The sequence below is a fragment of the Theobroma umbraticum genome, unplaced genomic scaffold, assembly GCF_002168275.2.
Source record: "Theobroma umbraticum cultivar Fairchild unplaced genomic scaffold, ASM216827v3 scaffold_86.0, whole genome shotgun sequence".
NCBI lineage: Eukaryota > Viridiplantae > Streptophyta > Magnoliopsida > Malvales > Malvaceae > Theobroma > Theobroma umbraticum.
The window spans coordinates 4339868-4366962 of record NW_018397263.1 but is presented as its reverse complement, the minus strand read 5'-3'; the positions used below and the strand labels follow the sequence as shown (position 1 = coordinate 4366962).

Here is a 27095-nt window from a genome sequence, read left to right as displayed (position 1 = left end):
TCCACTTCACTAGGTACTGATGTTGGGGCATGTGGCTGTTTGTCGAAGTACTCTATCGGCCAGCACTTTTTCTACCTCTCTGTCGTACGCTGCTCGAATGCCCAATGGAGCCCTGTTGCTCGCCCCTCGGCTAGGGTCCCCCTCATCCGCATGGTAAGGCTTCAGCATACTGACGTGGAATACTGGATGCACTTTCAACTTGAGCGGCAAGTCCAACTTGTACGCCACTTTACCGATTCTCTTGACCACCAGATATGGCCCCTTATACCTTCGAACAAGGCCCTTGTGTAAGCTTTTGTTCTTTAAAACCAGATGTAGCTTTACCATCACCATGTCCCCCTCACTGAAATGAGCCTCCCGTCAGGTTTGATCTGTCCACTTTTTCCACTTCTTTGCCCTCTTGACGGCCTTATGGATACATGCTCGGATTAAGTCCCTACTCTTCCAGCTCCGACAGTCTTGTACGCGGCTGGTGCGGAACTAGTATAGCCCACAGCAATGGACTAGGAGTGTGCGACTACTGTCCAATTACAATCTCAAACAGGCTTTGGCCGGTGGACTCACTGCGCTGCAGGTTGTGCGAAAACTGTGTTATGTCAAACCACCTTGGCTAGTCGGACTGCGTGCCCCACACGAAGTGCTGCAAGTAGAGTTCTAGTAGTGCATTCACCCGCTCAGTCTGCCCATCCGTCTGGGGTGGTTGCTGGTGGAAAAGCACTATTCAGACCCCAGTAGCCTAAACAATTCGATCTAGAATTTTTCGATGAACCGGCCATCTCATCACTAATGATGGTGTGCGAAACCCCCAATATTTGATAATGTGCTTCAAAAATAGCTTGATCGCTTCTTCCGCATGAACATTCCTTTGTTGCCGGTATGAAGGTAACGTATTTCGAAAATTTGTCCACCGCTACCATGATACTACCGAACCCATCCGTCTTGGGTAGCGCCATGATGAAGTCCATACTCACGTTGTCCAAGGTTTGTCCGGCACCGTCAGCGGGTTGAGCAGTCCCCTCGGTCTCTGCTGCTCAACTTTGTCCTGTTGGCACACTAAGCAAGTTCAAATGTAGCCCTCAACATCATCCTCCATCCTAGGCCAATAGTAGTCGACTCTCAATAACGCCAGCGTTCGGTGCATCCTCAAATGCCCCTCCCAACGGCTGTCATGGCACTCCTTCAGCAGTAGCTTCCGCAAGTCCCTGTGCTACGGTACATAGATCCTGTTGCACTTGGTGTACACTAGCCCCTTGCTCACCCAAAACCGCCTGGTCTTGCCTGTCGAGCGTGCTCAAGTATGGATTGTGCTGTCAGGTAGCGTAACATGCCGTCCCAAATGCGCGCACCAGCTCTGTGCGCATCTCACTGATGGTAGCTAGCGTAGCCTTCCTGCTCAATGTGTCGACCACTAAATTAGCCCTGATCGGCTTATATTCCAACTCATAATTGAAATTTTTCAAGAAATCCTACCACCCAGCCTGCTTCGGGCTTAGCTTTTTCTTGCTTTGGAAGTAAGATGTGCCACATTATCGGTCCGCACCACAATTTAGCCCCTAATAAGTAATGCCGCCATGTCTGCAAGCAATGCACCACTGTCGACATCTTTTTTCCTGAACCGTATACCGTTGCTCGGTATCGTTCAACTTTCGACTCTCATACCAATCGGATGCCCGGCTTGCATTAGTACACCGTCGATGGTAAAGTAATTTACGCCTGTGTGCACCTCATACAACAACGTATGGTTCGACAGTCCCAACACCGATTGTTCTCACACTGCACGTTTCAGTCGATCAAAGGCGTGCTGGCTCACTGCATTTCATTCCACGCCTGACCTTTCTTCAACATGTCTGTGAGTGGAACGGCATTGCCTGAATACCCTTCAATGAACTGGGATAGTAGTTAGCCAACTCAAGGAAAGATCTCAGCTCTTTTACCTTGGCGGGCGAGTCACATTCTGTTAGTGCTCACCTTAGATGGGTCCATCCAAATTTTACCATCTCCCACAATGTGCCCTAGGAAGCACCTCATGCAAACCGAAACAACATTTCTTTTTTTTTACATATAGTTCATGCTGTCTAAGTGCCTCAAAATCAGCCGTAAATGCTCAACTGTCATTCAACGAATGGCTATAGACAAAATATCATCAAGGTAAACAACTACAAATTTCTCGAGAAATGGTTGTAGTACCTTGTTCATTAAAGTGCAGAATATTACCGGCGTGTTTGTCAATCGAACGGCATAACCAAGAACTCAACGCCCCATATAGAGTCACACATGTAGTCTTGATATATCTCCTACAGCTATCCTCACTTGATAGTACCCGGACCGTAAATCCAACTTCGAAACCAGTGCGCACTGCCTAGCTGATTGAACAAGTCTACTATGAGAGGGATCGAGTACTTATTCTTGACCGTCAGCTTGTTCAAAGAGTTGATAGTCGATGCAAAACCTCAATGAACCATCGTATTTCTTCTGAAATAAAATCGGAGCACCAAAAGGAGATTTGGATGGCTAATGAACCCGGCGTCAATACGCTTCCCAAGTGTTTTCTCAATTCTTCAACTCGGGAGGCACCATCCGATACGGTGCCCTGCGGGTGGCTATGCCCCTGGGATCAGCTCAATGTGATGGTCGACTTCTCGTATGAGAGGCAAGTGGTCTGGTAGCTTTGGGGCATTACATCCCGAAACTTTTCCAGCACCTCAAGCACTTTATCGGTGCCTTAATCATTTTACCGGGGGTGTCTTCTAGGCTCACACTACAGCAAACGTCTGCTCACCCTTGCGTACACCCCTAGCCAATTGCCTGGCAGACAGTGTTTTTGTCGACTGAGCGTGCCCCGTCTAACCGGCACTACACACTACCCTTTTGATCCAAAACACAAATGCAGTCATTGTGCAGCATGAGAACGACTTGAATCCTATCCAGAAATCCGATCTCTATAGCTACATCATAGTCTCATCATCGGAATGATCTCAATATCCATAGCCTCATGCCACTGTCCAAGCTACACATCAATCCCCTTGGCAATGCCTTTCATGCGCATTCTCTTGGAGTTCACAGTTTTTACCAGTCGCCTGCACTATCGACTCTAATACCCAACTTAATGGCGCATTGCTCGGACATGAAAAGATTGAAGCATCGATGTCTACCAAAGCTTCCACCCAAATGTCCCGTAATAATCATGCCTGCGTACATGAGCCCCTTGGCTCGATTACCCACCTTGCTCACTATTCCCAACAGCATTGAACCCAATCGCGTTGCCTCGTCCGATTGTGGCTCCTCTTCCGAGGCAATAGCCACCAGTTTTGAGCGTTTCGGGCAATCTCGAACCCAATACTGTTCGTTATACAATAAGTAGCTCTTAGGCTTGTCCTCCTTGTTTCTGAAAGGTTTTCCCTTCGATGCCGATTTGCCTTTCCACTTCGATTGTGGCTTGCCATTGCCACTGTCTTTGGACTACTTATCCTTGTCTGCCCAGCCCTTGCCTTTATCCTTCGGCTTGGGTGGTGCGGCTTTATCCTTGTCTGCCCGTGAGTAATCGACTAAGCTTTCTGCCACTGCCATAGCCTGAGTGAGGTCCTGCACGCCTTGCTCTGCAGCTCTGCTTAGCCATGGTTTCAAACCATCCATGAAGGTGAAGAGAGCCTCCTTCTCCCAAGTCACCCACTTGCAAGGCCAATTTACTGAACTCCTTATATACTCCCAAATTCCCACGTTGAATAGCCGATGCAGCTTGCCTCTTCGCTCATCCAGGCGTGATTCCAAGTAAAATTCTTTCGTAACTCACTCTAAAAATCAGCCCACGTGAGTACCTACACTCCATCGACGCTATTATCGAACCGCCTCCTCCACCAAAGCAGTGCCGTGTCTCCTAAATTCATGGATGTCGCAATGACCCTACGGTCATCCGTCACAATCTCGGTGGCTTTGAAGTATTGCTCTAGCCCCTAGAAAAAATTGTCAATTTTCTTGGCATTCCTCCGACCTCGAAATTCTCTCAACTTAGGCACTTCTAACCTCACTTCGGGGCGTGCGGCAGCCTCTTGGCCGCCTTCGACTCTTACCGTACGTACTTCCGCTCTCAATTCTCCCAGCTCACGCCTCAAGGCTTCCAACACGCTCTCAAGCTGAGCATTTCGTTCAGTCACCATCTCAAAGGGCTCCCTCACCATTTCCTAGACCTCCCTTTGAGCTCCTCATCCGAGCATGGAGCTCTTCCATGTGCTCCTCTTACACATCGAGCGATCACGCATCTCGCCCACTGTCACTTCCACTCTCGACAGTCTAGCGTCTAGACTAGGAATTAAATCACGGGAGGTAGACTTCGTCCTTCGACCGGCACGCGTTTCCCTTACCTCGATAGTGTCTTTCGGCATGCTTGACCCGTTAGTAGCCATATCTCCCTTCCGAACACCTCCTACACTTTTGCAACTTGTGGTGCGCACACGAATTGCAAATTGTCCAAAAATTGGCAAACTCGTAGCTGATCGCAAATCGCTCTGATACCAACTATCACGGGGCGGTTCTTCAGACCACCCACCATGCGGCCTTGGATTCGACCCTTATCCCGATACCGAAACCCAAGTCAGCCTTGGTGCTCAGCACTAGCCCAGCAAGCACTCAGCACACCCACAAGCAGCACACTGCTTTCTGGTCAGCTGGCATACGCACACACACACAGTATGCCTCAAGTCAACAAGCACACTTGCAGAAGAGGGAAGGGGAGAGAAGAGAGGAAAGTGCTAGAGAATTTTTTTGAGAGTGAAAAAGAAAAGCTGAGAATGTATTGAATGATCTGATTTACACAATCTACAAGGGCTTATTTATAGCCAATTTTCCTCCAAAAGAATTCCCTCCAAAAGAATTCCTTCCAAAAGAATTTTTATGAGGGAAGCTAAAATTCCAGCAGCTCAAACCATTAAAAGAGCTGGTGTAGTGGGTCGGTGTCATCTTTGGTCTCTTGGTGGGTCTGGGCCGCGCACAGGTTGTGTGCTTGGGCCCTGACTGGCTGGTGCGCATGGGCCGTGCGCAAGTAGTCTGTCTGGGGGCTGTGCGGACCGGCACGCCCCGGGCCTGCGTACCAGGCGCCCATGCTGTGTGGGCCTGCGTGCTGCGCACCCCTGTTATACCGGCCGACGCACCCCAGGCCTGCGTATTGCGCACCCATGCTGTGAGGGCTTGCGTGTCGCACACCCCTGCTGTGCTGGCTGGCCTGCCTGGGCTACCCGCGTGCAGTCTGCCTGGCTCTGTGCGGGCTGGCTCTCCCTAGGGCCTGTGCTGCGCGCCCCTGCTGGGCACCTTGCACCTGCCTTCTGCTATCCACTGTGGGTTCTCTCCCAACAATACTCTCCCATATACTGACACTCCGAAACACCCTCGGGCCACCTCCAATGCGCTAAACTGCAGTCCGTGACACTTTGTTCATCTTCCATTTGTTATGACCTTGTGTATCAATCTCTCTTATTCCAATTTTGTAGTCCATGATCTATTTTAGTCAAATTATATAATTAGTTTTTGTTTGGACAATAATTTATAAAAATTGCATTTTTTTAATTTTTAAAATTAATAATATCAATGTAATTTAATATTTTGAATTATTTATATTGACATGATATTTGATTATACTAACATATACATAACATCTAAGAATGGTATTTAATTTATGATCGTGACATCTCTAGAATAAATTTTGATAAATCATCCCTAATCATTACACCATATCTTTCATTTTGAATTCCCTTTGGATTTTTGGTGCAATTTTTCGTTGTACACCATATTTTTCATTCTCTCTTGATCATCTCTCCTCATTGGAAATCTCCAGAATAAGCTAATCTTTTTGTTCTCTTTACCAATTTGAAGTTTGGATTAGAATTTTATTTTATATTATTTTATTTTTTTTGTGTAGTTTCATAATTACAATTGAAATTAACTAGACAGCCAGATTTTTCCGCACTGTGATTTAATATTACAGCAGCTTGGCCTGCCGTTTTGCACCAAGACATTGATGTACTTAGCTACCGCTTGAGCTCATGCAATTCAATCGCTGCTCGCCATGTTTAAGGCGATGCAGCCTGTTTACAAATTAAAAGTCTGTGAACAAGAGATGGAGTGGTGAAGAAAGCAAATCAGCATTGGTGAGTTTGGCTTTGATGTTCTATGCTTTCACAGTAGGAATGACAGGATGTAGAAACTTAATACTGGGAAGCTGGTAACTCGCCTGTACTCCATCCTTATAATCTCAATTTACAAAGTCAGGATGCAAAAAGTTGTTGCGTGGTATGATGGTACTAATAAACTGCAAGGAACAAGCTTTTTGGTAGGAGTAGGTGGCTTTATACCTTTTCATACAAGGCCATTTAGCTCATATTGTTCAAGCTTAAGCAAGGTGACTGCTCTCACATATGTCTCAGGCAGCAAACGGAAACTTTCTTGAGGAGTATAAAGGGCTGGAAATTTTACTAAAGCTGAATATGCAAAGCATACTTCACTTCTGTGATGCTAATTCAAACAAATAAATGGACAAGGCATGAATTAAAAAGCAATCAAGTCCAATATGTAATGCTATATAATTTATGGAAGGAGAAATATCAGTTCAAATACGGTAGAGACCATTATCTATCAACCAACCAGTGTTCACAAAGGAGGCAATCGGAAACATCAGCACACTGAGGCCTAAAACCCACTTTAGAACCTTGTGGAAATCCCAAAATACAGAAGAAGAAAGAAAGGGAATTCTTCAAGAATCCTTGTTACAGCCTCACAATAGATATATGCCAAAGCCTAGTGGAAATCCCAAAACGAATCCAAAAGTGTAAATTGAACTTATATTAACAACAAATAGGGCATTGTATCAACCCATTTTCATTGCACTCACCACACCTTATCTTCTTCTGTTCCCCATCTAAAACCTTGCAGCTCCCATTACATTCCATACACATCACAAATCTCACCCCAGCACATCCTTCACATCCGGGGATCGCCCTTGGGATCCCATCAAACAAGATTTCCAGTTTCCCTTCCTCTTCTAACTTCACAATCTCTTCAACTCCCCCAATCAACCTTCCTTTAACAAATACAAGAGGAACTTTGACCTCTTTTGTGCCCGTTAGCTTCCTCAGCTCTTCCTTGAACCCCGAATCCATCGATATATCTCGTTCGAACACTTGGATGTGATAGGATTCGATAATGGCTCTCACAGTGTTACATTCCTCAAAAGTCTTTCTAATCCCTCGCAAGGTTGTAGTGTAAATCACAACTGCATTTTCTCCAGCAGCAGGACATTTTTCCTCAAAAACTTGAAGAATAGCCTTTGAATCCTGAGATTTCTTCGATTTTCTGATTTCTGGTTCTGGTGAAATTATCCTCTTGATTTGTTCCTCTTCTTCGGACAACTCTTTCTCGTACAAAGCAACAAGCTCTGGATCAAACAAGGGACTAAAACTCCTCCTCCGCGCCGAAATCCCTGAATCACCACTTTCAAAGCCCTCACTTCTTGTTCTTTTCACTGGATAACTCGACTTCAACACCGCCTTACACGAACCATCCAAAGAATTGTTCACTCTCAATATCGATTTCGGGCTAAAATCAGACTTCCCATCAACTCTTCCCTTATTCTCTTTCCCACCAAACCTCTTCACTTTCAATGGAGAACCAATCTGATTCAAGAACTTCAATGGACTTCTCACATCTTTTTGCCCAACCCCTCTAGCAAAAACGCGCGATTTCGGGCTTCTCTTTATAGTTCCATCTTCTTCAAGATCTTCCATGAGTTCCCAAGCATTGATTACCTCTGGCTCTTCATGCGGAGGCGATCTCTGAACTCTCTTTGTCTCTGAAATACCAACCTCTTCTTGTTGTTGAAGTTCATTGTCGAGTTTAAGGACTCCGTAAGTGCTTGACTTAAGAGAGACCACGTGGTTGACGTAGTCGCCGCCATTGTTGAGAAGAATTTCTCGTTTAATCTCTTTCTTGACGAGTTTTGAAGAAACACAACCCATTGTTTTTTTTGGGGAAGTTTTCTTTGTTTTTCAGTTGTCTGTTCTGTTTTGAAAGGAAGGAGAGAGAGAGAGAGGGAGTTAAGGTTTCGAATGGTAACCGTTGGTTGTCTGGGAACGGGCCCCAACGGTCGAATTTTTTCGAATGTGGGATTGTGGGCTTGATCATGGGAATTTTTTGTCGGAAGCCCCTGCGATTGTGTTTTTTTGTTGTCCGTTTTCACCCCTAATCTTTTTGTTTTCTCTTTAGTAACCCATTGACCTGCAGATTGTTTGCTTCTTCATCCTTTTTGACTTTCTCTTTGAGTTTGTCACGCCTATTACTAGATGTGATACCTCCAATTTCCTAGCCTTAAATTTTTCATGCTTAATTAATATTTAAAATAGTCAACAAACTTTTGGTTATAAAGGAAATATATTCAAAATAAAAAAAGGTAAAACGACAGCCAAAGCAGAAAAAAAAATTGTAATTATCAACATTTTATAAAAATTGAATTTGGAACTTGTAAATAAAAGTATTTATCATGATCTAATAAAAATACTTTCCTCATTAAAAACTCAAAACAAATTCATTCATCAAATATGTACACTTAGATTTTTATCCTTAGCAGTTCATAACAAAAGTTATCATTGTGGAGGTGTGATGTCTGGTCTGGTGTGAGCTTTTCATTTTGGTAAATAATTTTAATTTAAATAAGGTTTTTTTCATCCATATTATTAATCTGGACATGTTGGAATTTGGCTATTATTGTGATTGGTTGTTTTGCTCTTGAGGACTCTCAAGTTGTTGATATTATGTAGTGTGCTTTAATATTTTTTTTTTATTTGAAGACTTTTCAGAGGTGGAGACATACCTTTGTGATGATGATTTTGTTTTATGTTTTATGTTTATGGTGTGAGTTGTTTCAAAATTCATAAATTTTTAGTGAGATATTCATTATGTGATGATATGATTTATGATATAAATTTCATTTTTAAGTATGTTTATATTGATAGAACCTTATAAGTTCTCGTTTGTATGATATGCTTTGACTAGGGGTGAGCAAGATTTAGTTTAATCAATGTTCAATTCGGTTTTGATTAGAACCAACCAAAAAAAATTTGCTCTCTAACTAATCGAATCGAACGAGCAAGGGGTCGATTGTAGTCAATGGAAACTAACCTTGGTTCAATCGATTTTTTCCTACTAACCCTAAATTGTTTTAAACGGGCTGATAGTTGGGTTTGGGTTTGGAATATTTTATGTATGGCTTGCGCTTTTTTATATAACTCTTTGTAAATGGTTACTTAGGGTCCATTTATTTCTAAAGATATATGTTGTTCTTTGGTTCTATTTATTTCTTTTAAATAGCTAATAATATTAATCATTATATAATAAATAAATATTAATCTTTATACAATAAATAAACATTAGCTTCAAAAGTTCTGTAAGTTTAAACCAATTAATTAAATATGATCACAAAGAAATTAATATTAATTTCCATACAATAAATAAGCAAAAAAGAGATCTCCTTCATTATATTAATTTTGGATTAAAAGTTACATATCTCGAAATGCCACAACATAAATTACTAAATTTCAAAAAAGAGACCTCCAACTCCGGTTGAACAATGTTGAAGAGCATGCCCTTAAGAGGTTAAAAGTAAATATATGATAAGTGTAAATTATTGTGATAAGGTAACCTAAATAAATTATAAATGTAATGTAAATATGCAAAATAACAAATGATAACATTACTTGAAAAGTGCAAATAACCAATAGAAATAAAACATTAGTCCAACTCAGGCTCAGAATCAGTTATTGTTTCCAATACAATATTTGTCAAGTCTAAAAAATAAAATAACAAATATAGTAAATTTGATCTTTAAACATATGCAATGTTTGACAAATCTAATAAAGTAAATTACAAATAAAACTATAAAATAATTACCAAAATCCCAAGTTTATCAAGCTCATCCAAATCATTTTCAATCAAATTTGGATCACAACGTGCCAATCTATGTAACCATTCTTGAACATAAGTAAGTGCTTGCACAACCTTAGAAGTCAAACAACACTTGCATGCATCAAGTACACATTTCCTAGTACTAAAAGTGGATTTTGAAGCAACCATTAATATGGGAATTGCCAATGCATCACGAGCAATAACGACAAGTGTAGGAAACTTATACTAATTGAGTTTCCACCATATGAGAACATCAAACTCATCATCATCAACCCTCATTATCTACCAGCTTAGATAAATATTTCTCCAATTTTATTTTCAGCTCTTTTGAGCTAGTGTTTAATCAGTGCTTCTTGAACCTATCCAATCTTTTCTTAATACATTTTGTGTCCTTACTAGTCAAAGTTGAAGCAACACTATCACTACAACCATCATTAGCGCCTTGTCCCATGATGTTGGACACTTTTGACCACTTTCACCAACATGAGATAGAGGTTGTAACATATTTCTATAACAACAAAACAACTCATCAATTATATGTCTCACCAAAAAAAAAACATCATTGAAGTTTGTGTATAAGGATACATTTCTAACAAAGTGCATTCAACATAAGAAAGCTTTTGCCTTGGATCAAATATATCGACAGTGAACAACACCAAATTCATTTTGTCCATATTCCCTCAATACTTTTCAAATTTCTCTTTCATATTAATTGACATAGACTGTAAATCAACATCATCACAATTTTGCTATTCAATCAAAGTGGTATACATGTCAAAAATGGAATCAAGAAAAGAATTAAGAGTTATTTAAGATGTGCTTGAAATATTCAAAGTTAAATTATAAAATTCTCTCAATAAACAAAAAATCCTCCTAACATTTGCCCAATCTCTGTCAGTGGGCACTCCATCTCCCAACCTCATTAGCTCAGGTATGTAGCTATTATCACATAACTCAAATTATGCAAAAGCTCTCTGAAATTTCAAAGTTATTTCCAATGTAAAAAAAGTAAAATTTCATCTAGTGTTCACATACAAACACGATAAACACTTGCTCTCAACTTACCCACCAGTAACACACTCTTTAAACTTGGTTAATCTAGTAAGGGCTTGTCTAACATATTTCATTGCTCCTTTAATACGAGCAATTGAGGTATTGATATCTTTCAATCCATCAAGTACCACAAGATTAATAATATGAGCAATGCATCTCACATGAAAAAATTTACCTCTTAAAATACTAGTTTCGGCAACATTGAATTTTTTTTTTCAAATGTCCTATGGCAACATTATTTGAACTAACATTATCAATAATGATAGAAAAAATCTTTTAAATCCCCCAATCAAGTAAACATTTACTAATTACCTTCCTAATGGCCTCACTTTTATAACTAGTAGTGGGACAAAAGTTCAAAATCATTTTTTGTAACTTCTAATCATTATTAATAAAATAGGTAATTAGACACATATAATTAATTCTTTATATCAAAATCCATGTGTCAGTAGTGAGACATATTCTACTAGGATATGATCTTAACAATCTTCTTATTTGAGTTTTCTCATCAATATAAACCTTATAACAATCTCTAGCAACAGGCTATCGTGACTGTATGCGAAATTTAAGACATACTTTATTTATGTTTTTCCTATATCTTGATTTTCCACAAACCTAAAAGGCAATTCATCTAAACTGATCATCTTAGTTAAACTTCTCCTAATTGTCTTTTGATCAAACTTCCAACTACCCAATCCATCTCCTCTCAAGGTAAAAACTAATTCCATTTGCTTGTTCTTCTCACTAGCATGGACCAATTTCTACTTCGAACAAACTTTCATATGATTATTCAATGAAGATATTCTAATTTTTTTTATTAGCACACAATTCATTACCACAATGAGTACATTTAGCCTTGTTATTACTATTCTTATCAACAAATTTAGTGAAGTGAACCCACACAGCTGATGTAAACTAAGGTGTTTCCCTCTGTTTTCATACTTTGCTTACAACTTCACATGTTTTGTTGGTTTCAATAGCACTAGCACTAATGTGAGGTGTAAATGGTGTTAGTGTTGGGGTCTCACTAGTTGCCAAATTTGTTTTCTCATTAGTTGACATCTACAACAAAAAATAGTATCCAAATATTAATTCCAATAATTAATTTTAACATATTGCTAATCATTTAAATTGAATACCCAAACATTAATTCCCAAACATAATATCGAAACATTAAGCTCTTTGAAATGTTCAATATCAAGTAAAGTTCTTGTGTTGAGCCAAAAAGGTTGAAGTAAAAATATAAGGTCTAGATATTTTTTATTAATGCATTAGTAATGAGCACAATGACTGAGTAAAAAAAAAAATCCCAAACATTAAAAGCCAAAGATTTCATTGGGAATAAAAATTAACTTATTACCGAGAATGATTGCAGGTTGCAGCAAAGATTAAAGGAAGTGGTGGCTGCTGCTTGGAGCGGTGCCAATGATGGTAACTAATGTCAGTCAAGTGGTGACAAGTAAGGGAGATGCTGATTAGGAGAGTCAAGGCTTAGGGAATGGGGAGGGAAACTAATTTGGGGGAATCTATTAGGGAAAGGGGCTGCCAGTTAGGGGAAATGAATCAAGGGGTTTAATGAAGGGTACAATAGATATTTCACCCCTTAAAAGTTTTTTTTTAAAAAAAAGATTGGTTTCGTTGTTTGATCGGTTCAAGTGGGATGGAGTCCCCCCTCTATGATTGAATCGATCGACCGATGGGATTCTAGCTACACCTTTAATTCTAGTTAAAGCTTTGTATTAATTTTCATGATATTTAATAAAATAACCAGATTTAATTAAAAACATAACATAAAAGCAGCATTAATCCATTGAAAAATCCAATCCAAATCTAAATTAAAGCGAAGGTTAGGTCTACATGAAGTAGCCTTTTTAACGTCTTCTGAAATGGATCAAGCTGTCTAATTGGACATGCATGTGGACACCAAACCCAAGTAAGTCCACAATTTAACATAGGCCCATAAACCTAGGCCTACAGATTGGGTCTTCCTAGAACCTACACCCTAGACCCACTGCTTGTTCCATTCCCAACGCCACAACGTAAATAGACCCCACAAAAAAAAAGTATTTTAAATATTGCTACGTTATTCACATGATTAGTTAATTGTGATAGAGATCAAAAAAGATTTAATCAAAGTAGTATGCCAAGAAAAAAGATCATTGTGGTCCTCCACTACTCGACCTTCTTTATTGATTTGAATTTTGCCAATGGGAACTCATTCCCCAGTTAATCTTCTAGAAAACTTTTAGCGCTGCCCTTCTTTTTATAGTGTTTTTTTTCCCTATCACTACATTCCAAGAAAATCGTGGGATTTTTATATATAGATATGTGATCTTATTAAAATTTCAAAATCTCCAAAACGTACTTAACAATAACATGAAATGCTATTCAATTTTGCTATTGCAGCTTCCTCTTTCCCAACAGATTGTGATCCTTTTTCTTTATTTATAAAACAAGAAAGAAATGTTACTATTAAATATTTTGGCTTGCTGGCCCGTACTTGTAGTAACAGACAGCAGATTTTGGGTAGAAAGGTTTGATCATCTAGAAGCTTGAGGATGGCCGCCGAAATAAAGGCCATTTGTCTATTTACATGGCGGCTTTGCTTTGGGTGGCGGAGCCCATAGAAATAAAGGACATAGAAAGATAAAGAAGCCATGGTTTTATTCTCCTTTAATTAGATTCATACAACTTTTTTTTTTTCTTATCTTATTAAAACAGTCAAAATCTTTTGTATTTTTTGGTTCTATTCTCCCTTAATTACTAACCATCCCAGTCCCATCAAGCCCTCTATACTGTAAGGAAAACTAGTACATTTACGTTACATTATGAGATAAAAAAACCCTAAACCCTAAACTTTTAGGAACCAGAATTATGCTTGCAGCTTCCCAATTTCGTTGGCAAACTTTGTTTTCATATAATAAGACATTTTGTCTACGAAACTCTTTTTTTTTTTTACCCTTAATAAACACATTATGTTGCAATATCATAGGAGTAATGGTGATTTGCAGTGAAATGACAATTTTGGTGTGAGAACAGCACACTTGCTTACTATATATTTTTGGGTGTCATGTTAGTCTTCATCTTATAATTGTTGTATGTCATTACGGATGGGATTTTTTTATTTTTGACTGAAGATACTACTAATTGAAGATTTTCAATGAAATTTTGGACCACACATTTCCATCAAATAAAAGTATTTTCAACAAAAATTAATTTTTTATTGACGAAAAATGTTATCAAACTATATCGTTGTTAATAAATAGCAATGAACTCTACATAACCATTAACTTTTCCTATTGTCAAATGTTAGATCATTGTAGCGTCCCTAAGTGTTTTGAATCTTGGTGTGAACTTGATGAAGGGTCTGGAAGCTAGCAACGAAATTCAACGGAGAATTCCATTTTATAATTGAGAAAACATCTTTTAAAATTATAAGTATTATTGACTTAAGCTCCAAAAGAAAGAAAATCCCAAAATTTTGTGTCACCATATAAAGACATGGAAATAATTGAAATGAAAAAACAAATTAGGTGGATGAAACATCAGAGTAATGGCTTATACATCATCAAAAAATATTACTTAGTTCTGCCATTTTGGGTTGAAAGTCAAAAGATATTAAGCAATTAAGTATTTTTTACATAAAATGAAAATTAAGTTTAGTAATTAACACCCAATTTACCTACTCATTGATCATTTGATAGTGAAATATGACATGTTGTTTTACCCAAAAACAAAGAAATCATGCTCCACCAAAAGTCGTAAAGTCCAACTGTTAAAGCATAATGAGAAAGGCTGACCCAACGGCAGTGCTGATTTGCATTTAGTAGAAGAAAAGTCAGGTTTTTAGGGCCATGCCCGTTGATTTCATCACCAAAATTTTCCGTAATATTGACAGCAACACAGTTTTGCACTCACCTCCATCTCTGCACGCAACTGGCAAAGGAAAGTGACCCAACAATGGCTCAGAGAGATGTCATTACCAGATAGACGATGATATGTATGTAAGTTTTTGGTTTCAATCGTCCCCAAATGATTTGGTTTTTAGAGGATAAGCGATGGTATAGTGGGTAGCATGTTTGATTGGAAAATAGCTAAATTATTCTCTTTTTATTTTTAAAAAATATTTGTTCCTTTGTTTGGTTGTTAAATGGCTCAAGGAATAATCATTCCTCTGCAATCTCTTAAAATCATCTAAAATCAAAATTAGCTAATCTTAATTCTCTTGTTATTTACTATTTCATGAGTGGGAAATAGCTTCTAAAATTAATCAAACGAAAATACCCCTATAAGGGAAAATAAAAAAAATAAAATAAAAAGTTTTAATTTTAATTATATATTACAAAAAATTTAATTAAAATTAATAATATTTAAACTATAAATAAAATATTATTAATAATATTTATTTTATTTTATTTCATGAACCTAGTGATATGGGAGTCAGATGATTCTTCGATTTTTGTCTTTGCAAACGGAACCGCGGGAATTGGCAGGGGCATACATACATACATACGTAAAAACACAGCAGCATAGAGAAAAAGGAAGTCTTGGCATGGTGGCCATGTTTGATGTTAAAGGTATCATTGCGAAAGGTTAATACCAGGGGACTGGGATCCGTGAATTTGCTGGATGCTTGTGTTTCCAGATAATGTTGAACCTCCAAGAAAGGACACATCACATGGCTAATTGCTTGTCAATTTGCTATGCATGTAGGACATTTCCCCCTAGTTTCAGGATTTTTGCTTAAATAGGGAGCCCAAATATAAGTTCATGCTTTCACGCCTTTTATTTTATCCCTTATTAAAAATCTTCGATACCCATTCCCACTTACGTACAACAAAAAAGCATGGGCTAGCTATTCGGAATGGACTCTTCTCCTTGTGATTTCCAAAACGATTAATTATAATATATGTATTTATTATTTCCTCGTTCACCTTGATAGTATAAGTAATTTTAAATTCAAATTTTAGTGACCATTTTTTGTCAGTATTCAATTTTTAGGCGTCTGAATAATTAATCCATTTATTTTATTTTTTATTAAAAAAATGTAGTTTATGCATGTGTGAGTTCCCCATCCGTGTCATTTAATCTTGGAGTCCCAAATATTGAAGAGTGATTGTAGGAAACGAAAGGAATCATATATAGAAGCATATATGAGATTTGTTACGAGGCTGTTGTCTATTAATCAACCTAATGAGCTCCAGCTTTCCTCCTACCCCAACTATCACATTACCTAAACCAATCATGAGCTGCTCAATTGGCTGAAAATAATAATAACAACGTAGCATAAAAAGAAAAAGGAAAAAAGACAAAATCTTGTAAATTACATTTATAGAAATATTAAATTATTATGAGGCAAAAGATGAAATGCATGCACACCAATCAAAATTCCAATTTATTTACACTTTTTTCTTCATTAGTTAATGGAAAAAAGTTATAGAAGATACAATCAGTTGGTAGCCTTCTTGATCGCATCAATGAAATGTTGACAATATGAAACTTTAAAGAAGTGGTTCACCATATAAAATGCAATAATATACGTTATATATATGATATTATAATCACAAAATATGGTGTGATTAAAATAAATTAAAATTTCACCTAGAACGACGGATGAAATCTTCGATTAGTTTAATTGCGATTCTTTAGCATAAGTTGGTGTCATATATATGTTCCATTAGCTACCTGATTTAGGATAATTAACCGACTTAATTGATTGGAGGCACGCATTAGATAACATGTCACACCAGTCCTTCTACTATCATCCCAATCAGTACAGCTCTTATTTGGTTGATTAAGAGAATTAAAATATTATGCATCATAACACTTTGATAAATATATAAATTGTCAGATATATCTGACATGTAAAAGTGTATTTTTAGAAATTAAAATTCTAAATAGAAAAAAAATTCATTATTCCGTTAATAATTTATATGGAACTTTTTGGATGATAATGGTCGTAAGCTCAAACATTGAGGGAGAAAATATAATTTGTCCATATTTACCAGCAATCTTAATTGCAACAAACATCAAGCAATCAAATCCAAAATAGCAAACAGGAGTCCCTTTTTATTTGCTTTTTCTTTGTGTCATTGCTTTTGGCAAATGGGTGTCAACAAAAGGCTCTCATTTTACGTCATGGATGAAGTCTGTTTGTAACTCAAATTGGCAAGACAGAATACTGTGGGTTCATTTATTTTTTTAGAAAATATAAAAAAAATCAATAACCTTGACCATATATATATATATAATATTATTTATTCTGCAACTAATGTTTGTAACTAATTGATCCGTTAGGTTCAATAACAGATGGCCAGACGATATGTATATTCAGGAAATCACATGTATCATAGTCAATTCAAGCCGAGAATCATACCAACTAAAACAAACGAATTATATTAAAAATTTTCCCTTTTAAATGTAGGTTAGGTAAGTTTAAATTATGGATTAATGACTTTTATAAATTACATATAAGGTTTTTCTTTGTTGTTAATGATTACAATTTTTTTAAATTAAAAACAAAAAAAAAGGGAAAAAAAATGGTAGGAATCAATTTCCTTGATGGTACAAATAATTTGTTTGGAGTTTCACTGTACTTTGGCTTGGAACAGATCATTTCTCTCTGCCAAAAGCCCGCCCACAAATAAAGAGAGCAGAGCAAGCAGAAGTCAACAACGTTGACGGTCCCTCAAAAAATCTTTTCTATTTCTCTCTCTATCAAATTCCACATTCAAAACACTTGTTTCTTTTATATAAATCTTCTCAAATCTACCTTCCTCTTTCAAACTTTCTCTCTTTCCACATTTAAGTTTTTTTCTTTGTGCGTACAATGCCACAGGGCAATTTGGAAACCCTTGTTTCCGCCTGTGCCGGCGGCTCTTGCGACAACAAAATCGTCTGCGAGACTTTAGCAACCGCCGACGGCGATCCCGACGACCACCACCTCCATACGGCGGACAAACCAGGCGAAGAAGAAATCCCGCCGGATTTCCCGCCAGAATCGTTTTGGTTATCCAAAGACGCCGAGCTCGACTGGTTCGATCGAAACGCTTTCTACGAACGGAAAGAGTCGCAGAAAGGAAACTCGGTTTCGAACTCCACTAATCTTAACCCTAATCTCAACTCGAACTCCAATTCTCAACGCTTTTCGTTGAGGAAATCGAAAGCTTCGATCATCGGATTACCGAAACCGCAGAAATCTTGCTTTGTTGAAACAAAGAACAGGAAGAATTGTAAGCCTGGAAACACTAGATTGTTTCCTAAAAGGTCCGGCTCGGTTAAATCGGGTCCGCCCGTTGTTGAACCGGCTTCGCCTAAGGTTTCTTGTATGGGAAGAGTGAGATCGAAGCGAGACCGGAATCGCCGACTAAAAAAGAACCGCCAAAAATCGGCCGAAGTAGAAACAATTCAAGAGAAAACGACGAGAAAAAAAGGCGGTTTCTTTTCGGGTTTTCGTGCTATTTTTCGGTCCAATAGGAAAGAACGTGAACTGCACGCTCTTCCGGTAGCGCCGTCGCCGCCAAGGAACAGCGACATTAGGACGCGTTTGCCGCCAGATGATCGTGATGCAATATCTATGGGGCCTGAAATTGCGGAGAGTGAACCGGTTCCTGAGCCGGTCAGTATAGGCGGGATGAAGCGGTTCGCGTCTGGCAGGAGATCGGAGCCGTTAATCTGAACCGTGGAAGAAAAGATTGTTTTTTACACTAGTGGTGGGCCATAGCTAAATGGCGTGTGTTGGTCTGCGGTCGTGGTTGGGTAATTTGTGGGTCCCGCCTAATGTTTAAATTTTCTTTGCGGTGACGTGGCATGATGATTAATGGTTTGGTAAGGTTAAAAAAAAGGCACACATTTTCCAATTCCCCGTCTGTTTTTGTCTTTTTTTCTTTTTTAATTATGATTTGTTTTTACTTGATAAGGGTTTGTAGATATGAGTGATTTCGGCGTGCACAGTTTGTAAATTTTATTGTTACTTTAATAAAAATTTATCTAGGAAAAAAAAGTAATTTCCAATTATGAAATAACAAAAAATGTAAATGGATTATACTTTTCTAATTAGTTGAACTTTATAATAAGTGAAACTACATTTATGATGAAAAGGCAGCATGATTTTGGGGAATTTATGAACGCAACATTGATTAACAAAACACAACCCCTTTTTGCAGGGGGATGGAAAGCACTTTCGCCAAGTGAAAAAAGCGTTACATAAGAGCTAAAAAGATGACCAAAAAGGCTTTGGTTGATGTTGATGAGTGCTAATTTAAGGAAATTCATGGGTGAAGTGCCTAAAGTTGGAGATTGCATCATCCGATCTGTTGTTGATCAAGGCTTGCCTTTCTACGTTTAAATAGTCTTCTCTTGTTTCCCAAGTGTTCAAAACCACCAGTCTTTAATATTCAATTTTCTTTAAACTCGTATTCGCTTGGGGTTGGGTCATAGTTAAGCAGTCCCTCTGTTTGGTATTTGTTGACTGCTAAGGTGGATGGTATTTGGTACAATGGCTTAGAATCTTAACCATCTTAGTTTCTTATAGTGTCGTTTTTCACTTATTTTCTAAGCTTGAAAGTGACTCTTTCCCCTATCATCATACTTCCATGTTAAATTATAGCAGCAAGAAGTAGCCTGACAAATGATAAAACTTTTTCTTAAAATTGCTACCATTTCCTTTTTTGTGTGTGAAAAATAGGGTTGGGATTTCAGTGTATTTGACTTTCAACCCTTCAAAGCCCTGTCAGAGTGTTCATCTGATTTTGGGGGTGATGTGAATCTACAACGCCAGCTTATTTATTGCTCCATCAGCCGAGCTATCAAGTATGAGCCATGTAATCTATTTCTCTTACCACTTTTCTCTGCCTTGCCCCATGTGTTTTTGAAGGTTGAGTAGTTAATGATTACGATTGCAGCGGTATTGTCTTACTTACATGTACATCACAAGTGAGGACAAACGCTAGGTAGGTGCCTATTTTCAAGCCGGGAATTCGGGAATTTATTCCTAGATCCAATAGAGAGCTGACACGATCATTCAGTGTAGAAATTGATAAGAATGAATAAAAAGAAAGCAAGCATTGTTCGTCTATCATCCATCTCAAAAGGAGGAAAGTGTAATGCAGGCTAAGGACCTCGTAAAATGCATCACATGATAAAACACAAGCTTAATTTCCCCCCCTGTTTGTACACAATTTCACTGACGATGATTTCATTCAAAAAGCTCATTATAAAGCTCAACCTTTCGGCCATTCATTGCCTGACAAGGCCTTGCGTTTTCCTTACAATCTGACTTCACCGGAGTTTGCAGAGCGGCTATCTGCTCTTTGGAAATCGATCTCACCTGCAATTGTTTATTAGCCATTTTCAGTACCTATGTATGCCTTTCTGGACATTCCATACATTAATTTGTGCAGGAAAACATACCTTTCCGAGGATGCTCCATGTGACATTCTCCGAGCATGGAGGAGTGGTAAGAGAACCAACATATCTATAGTACTTGCGGCTACTTCGCTTCAAATGCTTGGGATCTATGGTACCAATGGGAATTTCAGCTATTTCATCTGGCTTGCACTGCTCCTTGGCCAACTTATCCAACCCATCCATAAGCTGAAATCATAAATCACAACATGGATTGAGTACCCCATCGCTTTCTTGTTTGATTTTAAGTTATCCATAAAAAAACCCAGAAGCAGCTGAAATTCGAGACCTTTGCTCGAAGGCTGAAAGCTTACAACTAAAAGTATTACTAATGAAGAAGAGTTATTTTTTCCTTGAGGTTATTGTAAGGTTTTCTCCTCGAAAGGATCAACAAAATATTGGCGGGTGTGATGGGAACTTTACCTTAGAGACAAATGGATCGGCATCATCTTCTAAGTAGAGTATTCCTACAACTGCAAGGCTGTTATCTTCTGCGCGGTGTACCAAATGAAGCTCAGCAGCAAATCTGTAGCAAACGTGCCAATGTAATTCAACTTCACCGTATCAAGGAGGGGACTAAACATATTCCAGCTATGATATTATTAAACAGAAAAAAGAACATATTAAGACAGTGTTGTCAGGATCGGACCAGACTGGCGATTGGATCAGGAACCTGTTCAGTTTGCCAGGCCTAAGTAGATAAAAATAAAGTGCAAAACTGATCGAACAAGCGTTTGACACTGATTAGATTGATTCTGTTTCCATCAACATTAGCGAATTGAACTTCCAACTTGTTAATGATTAAAGAAAATTCAAATCATTAAACTAACCATATGTATGTATTATTATAGAATCTGATGATCCAGAGGGTGAGGGAATGGTTTGCATGAGTTTCGGGGTTGGGAAAGAGCCCATTAGAGTGAATTGGGGTCCATAATGGAAGCATATCTTGAGGCCCAGATTAAAGTTGGACCAACCCAATACATAAGATTTCAGAGAGAGAGAGAAAGAGCATACTGTTGTCCATCGATTCGGTGCTCCGAAGGTATATGCCAGTGCATTTGTTTGAGCGAGTAGTTTTTGCCATCTATAGATAACTCTCCAGCATATTCCTCGAAACGCAACTGCAACCAGAATTCATCAAACCAGCAAATTAATTAGCATTCATATAACTGCAAGGATGTTAAACTTGTTCATTAGTTTTTCGATACCAAGAAAAAATGATCAACAACTTTATATGTTATATAACAATGCGAAGTGAAAATTATTAGCAACCAACCCCAACGTTGAAGCCATTGTTAACGAAGGTAGCATTTGCAGGTGTATAATTCCTGTCTAAAGGTTTCAAGGCTCTGTTGGGGACTGTCTGATTCTTCTGAATGTTAATAGGAGACTGCTTTTTCCCTGATGAGCATGCCGAGAACGTTGGATCCAAATTTCCCCACTTGACAGGGCCATTGTTGCCAGAATAACTGAACTCAATTGCACTAGGCGCTAATCAAATCAAAACAAAACAAAAGTAGAAAGAAACAAGAAAAGAAAAATTCAAGAACTCAGTCAGGTAGAAGAACGTCGATCATTGCAAATGACTTAACAACGAAACATGATCATACCATCAGTAGCAGAAGCAACGCCAAGAAGCAAAGTAAGCGCCAAGACGGAGAAGGAGATTTGAAGGGCCATTAATAACTGCTGCCAATCTTACACTATACAGCCTTCACCTTGACAAAGAGAAGAAAACTGAAGGAAAGTCTATATTAGCCGATGTTTTATTGCTCAACGTGTGGCTACGGGTTCCAGTCGCCACCTCAATAGAGCTGTTATTTTTAGACAGTTTCTCTGCTAAATATGGCAGAGGTTTCTCGAGAGTTTAGGTGCACCTTGCATTTTGTATGTCTCTGTCTATTTATACATGCAGTGAGTGGTAATATCCGACTGTCATGTTCCATTAAAACAAAACCAAGTCAAACCTTAAATTATTACATAGTTGAATCTTGTCTGTTATCAACTTTGCAGTGCTAAGGCTGCAAACATTGGCGATTAGAGGTCGAGTCCATTTAATTATATAAGTTGCAGACAAAGAGTATGTGGGATAAAAAGAAACAATGAAATGGCTAAAATATTTCCCAGGTTCGTACATCCCATGCCCCATGGAATATGTTCACGGGGTTAAACCCAAGCCCTGTAACATTCGGATGCTGAATCAGATCACATCTATTTTTGTCTATAAAAATGACCTTAAAGAATTAGTATTTGCTTGGTCAGCTGTTAAGCAGATGATAGATTGAACCAAATTTCTAGGCCTTTGAATTATGAATAATTCCTAACCATCTCTTTCAGAAGACAAACACATGCAGCTCTCAGCACTATTGAGTGGGTGCAGCATGCCGAAAGCTTGACCACTATTCTGACCACAAATCTTATGGGTTTTGGTGAAGGCAGATTATACCTTTTGTTTTTGTGGGAAGGCCTTATTTATGATAAAACAGAATTTTGGTTGGTTGCCCAAAAGGAAGGTTGCCTTTTTTGTTTTCAGAGCAAAAGTTAAGGTTAGTATCCCAGCAAATTCTCTCCTCTATAAAGAGTTCTTTAATAAAGTTGATGTAATTGTTCTATCTTTTCAACCTGTTTTCTTGTTTTAGAGACCATTTAATGCAATATTATTAATGAAAAATTATTAAAAACTTTAAGTAATGAACCATAGAAAAGAAGCATGCATGGTTTCATGAAACACAATCAAAGCTATATAGATTTCACCTATCAGTTGCATAATTAAACTGTTTGCCAAACACTTGGTAACAGCAATTGTTTAATGGATTAAACACCAATTTTGGTCCCAGCATCTCAGCACAAAAGGGGTTTTTCTCCACTATCTTGTTATTTATTATAAATCATTAATGGTGGCCGTGATCACTAGAAAGGTCCAAGAGACTCAAGACAAAATGCATTAAAGTTGGAGAGTCAGTATCCTTGGGTTAAAAGGAGCAGTTCCACTCCCAGCTAGTGTAACATAGACCAGTCTAGGGGCATCAACCATTAATTGGTCCTAGGAAAAGAAAGGATCAAAAACCAAGCCTAAAAAAATGTAGTATTGAGTATGGTAAAGGTATGGGCCAAATTTAAAGAGGCATTCCATCAGTCAGTCACCCAAACTTTGCCTAATCTTCTGTTTTTCCTTTTTCCGGGGAGCCAAATACAACCTCCCCCTGTTGTATACATGGTTTAATTCCGAGTGGTTGGAACCCACCAATAGGCTACTTAGGCTTTATTTTTTTTTTATTCTTTAAATTGAGAGTTTTGTTTTCTTTGTACAACCTTGATAAAGCTCATGATCAAGAAATGCTTAGGTAGAACCCCAAACCTACTTACATGTGATTGTCAAGATTACAATTCTTTTGCAGTCTCTGGCTTGCTGCAGCTAATGGCCTATATGAAGAAGAATATTAAAGTATAAACACTGGCCTAATTCCTGCTCCCGCACTGAAGAGGCAGAAATAATTTTCACTTGAACAGACATTACAAAAGACAAATTTCCTGCTGTTATAAAGAACAAAGCCAAAGAACATCTGCCAAATTGCGATTTTAGTCTAAATTTAAAAGGGGGGGCAACTAGGCCTTTACGTTGTCACAGAATTACATTGGGAATAATATATCAGTAAGTAAAAGATTATATTAAGAACTTGGCACATGATACAAGGGAAATGGAATATATGAAACAATGGCATTAAGTAGTAGCAAAAGAATATACAAAGAGAGAGACAAATGAAAATGAGAAGCTGCATCACAAGTTAAGGTGTATAACAATAATTTAAACCATTTATGGAAAAAGAAAAACGTTATGGTACCATTCATGACTCTATGCTACATGATTAAGACTGAACAAAAAGGAAAGAGCTTAAAGGGGGCAAATTATGTAAAGGCTTTAGGATTAGATATGTCAGAGATTTGTCCAGTTTTAGAAAATGCCTGCTTAAAGGCGCAGGATCAGATTCCATTTCTCAAGTCCACAAATGCACTATAAGAAGCTCTCGGCTGAATGAAAGGTGAGAGACAAGTGACCCAATGAATGCCACAGAGAATGGTGGTGAGAGCAGAAGCTACAACAAATAGGATTCTTCATTAAAGGTTAAGCGGTCAACATATGGGATATGCTTTAGCCCACACAATGAGAGGACCATATGTAAATCATACTAATACTTTTTTCCTGATTGGGAATTCTAATGCAGATGGAACAACAGCTCCATCATATCTTTTTTCTTAAATCTTAGGAAATATTCTAGAGAATTATATGAATATACATTAGCCCCCACTTCTTTACTTACTGTCAGATATTATTGTTAACCTAGTTGGATAATAATGTTAAACTCCTTTTAGACTTTTATGTTTATCCTTATGAGACAAATTACAAAGCTCTGATGCGAGTCTATAATCCTTAAAATTCCTCTGATTAATTTCTCCACTTCGTCTTCAAGAGTTCAAACTCGAACTTGATCTTGGATACGATCTTGTCTTTAAGAGTCTTGAGAACTTCATCTTCAAAGGACCTGACGAAAATTGTCTCTAAAAATCTTCTTCCTCTCAGTATCAGAATGATCCCCAAATGGTTTGGAGGAGCATTTTATTTATAGTGCTAGATAAGAGATTTTCTTGAGGATTTAGTCTATTTGAATTATCGCTAAATTATTTTAATTTAATTAGGTATGAATTATGATGACTCATAAATAGTATTTTGATTGACCAAACTTTGATTTTTTGAATTTTGATTGGCCGAATTTAAGTTTTATCTCTAAATTATCTTGATTTATTTAGAGATAAATTAAATGATCAAATTTAATTTTATCTCCAAAGTATCAAAAATTTTAAAAATAAATTAGATGATCAATTGGTAAATTTTAATCAATAAAAAATTTAAATATTGTCTCTAAATTATTTTGATTTATCTAGAGATAAATTAAATTATCAATAATTAAATTTTAATTAGTCTAATTTAAATATTATCTTTAAATCATCTCAAGAGAAAATGTATATGACACATAGGTGAATTCTACTTGGTCCAACTATGTGTCTTTAAGATAATTCAACTAATAAATTTATTATTTTATAATTAATTAAATGGTTATCTTTAATGTTGCCATCATGTCCATCTGGTGGCATGTCATTAGATAATAATTTTTCTCCTTCAACAAATGCCCCATCAAGACTTATTCATATATGATTTTGGATGTGACAAGTGGACAAGTCATGAAATTTATACATCGATATTTACTTGCACTCTATTTGGCAAATTTTTTCTGTAATATTTTAGAAACCTAATATACCTTGGTAGATTTGCAATTCAAGCTAAATTTGAATTATGCTTACCCAACCAAAAGGCAAAATAATGATAATCTTTGAAGAAGTATCTTACAATAGAATTATAATCTTGGAAGAGTTATTTTGCAATTGTTATTGGACTCCTTAGGATCTTTTTACTCTATAAAAATAGAATTCCATTAACAATTTTCTGCACATCGAAATCAATTTAGGGTCCATTTGGAAAGCACGAAAAATATTTTCTAAAAAATATTTTCAATAACTTTGAGTGTTTGGTTTAGTGAAAATACATTTAGAAAGTAAAACTTTTTACGAAGTCAATAGACTCCGTAAATTGTCTTATGCCTTGAAAGGGTGTAAGACAATTTTCGAAACACAAACTCCCTTTCTATATTATTGTCCTATCCTTCTTCTTCCTCTCATTTTTTTTGTGTCACAGCCCTTTTTATTCTAATCTATTTTCTCTCTCACTTGATCTGCTGCTTCTCATTCCTCCTCCTACCATTATTGGCAGCATCATAAGTCTCTTGACTCGCAATCTTTCCTTTCTTTCCTTCTTTCCTCTCTTTCTTCCTCTTTTTTTGCTATCAAAACTATGTCTCTGTCTGTGTGTGTGTGTGCAATTATAGTGGCCACTAGTGGCCTGCACCTCTTGCTCTCTTCCTTTTCCCTTTTTCTTTCATTACCTTCCTTTTCTTTATGGGCAGATGGGTTTTTATTTCTAGATTTGTACTTTCATCTCAAATGTTTGATTGAAATGTAGATGCTATTTCAGCTCTAAAACCTACTAAACAAAAATAAAGGATAGAATGAGCTCTGACAGACCACTCTATCATCAAAATCTTTTAAAAGTTTTATTAAAGTTAACGAAAAAGGAGTTGAATAGAATTGATTTTACTCAAAATTAGTTAACCATAATTAATCATTCAAAAACAAGTTTTTTTAACATGAGAATCTTTCCTTTTCTTTTATTGTGTTTGGATAATATTTGTTGAGTTTAATTAAATTAGTAAGGTATTTTTTTTAGATTATAATGTTTCTAAATGTTTTTTAAGAAAATTTTTGAAGATAATTTGTTTTTTGAAAATGAAGTGGAGAATAATTTTCATAAGACAATCCAAACAATAGAAAATATTTTCAACCATTTATCCAAATAATAAAAAATATTAAATTTTTTGTAAAATATTTTACACGTAAAAAGTTTTCTTTTAACAACTTATTTTATAGTTACCAAACGGACTTCTAAGTATTGTAAATTTTTGATAAGCTAGTAGAAAATTCATCTTCTAAGTATTGTAAGTATTGTCTCTAAAAATCTTCTTCCTCTTAGTATCAGAATGATCCCCAAATGGTTTGGAGGAGCATTTTATTTATAGTGCTAG

At 37.2% G+C, this 27095-nt stretch overlaps 3 protein-coding genes across 3 annotated transcripts; 1 reads left to right on the top strand and 2 right to left on the bottom strand.

The window, feature by feature from the left end:
* Positions 1 to 6534: 6534 nt before the first annotated feature.
* LOC110420511 (Glutaredoxin family protein) lies at positions 6535 to 8035 on the bottom strand. The gene has a single exon (XM_021433859.1). It carries the CDS (start codon positions 7998 to 8000, stop codon positions 6831 to 6833), a length of 1170 nt encoding a protein of 389 aa, XP_021289534.1. The 5' UTR covers positions 8001 to 8035; the 3' UTR covers positions 6535 to 6830.
* A 9627-nt stretch (positions 8036 to 17662) lies between these two features.
* On the top strand, positions 17663 to 19544 carry LOC110420620 (uncharacterized). Its single transcript, XM_021434001.1, has 2 exons — positions 17663 to 18822; positions 19161 to 19544. The coding sequence occupies exon 1, from the start codon at positions 17825 to 17827 to the stop codon at positions 18671 to 18673; it is 849 nt and encodes a 282-aa protein (XP_021289676.1). The 5' UTR covers positions 17663 to 17824; the 3' UTR covers positions 18674 to 18822; positions 19161 to 19544.
* A 477-nt stretch (positions 19545 to 20021) lies between these two features.
* On the bottom strand, positions 20022 to 22341 carry ACA1 (alpha carbonic anhydrase 1). The gene is made up of 6 exons (XM_021434002.2): positions 22014 to 22341; positions 21680 to 21894; positions 21418 to 21524; positions 20824 to 20926; positions 20407 to 20589; positions 20022 to 20323 (listed from the first exon to the last, which is right to left on the bottom strand). The coding sequence occupies exons 1-6, from the start codon at positions 22081 to 22083 to the stop codon at positions 20192 to 20194; spliced, it is 810 nt and encodes a 269-aa protein (XP_021289677.1). The 5' UTR covers positions 22084 to 22341; the 3' UTR covers positions 20022 to 20191.
* Between the last annotated feature and the right edge of the window lie 4754 nt (positions 22342 to 27095).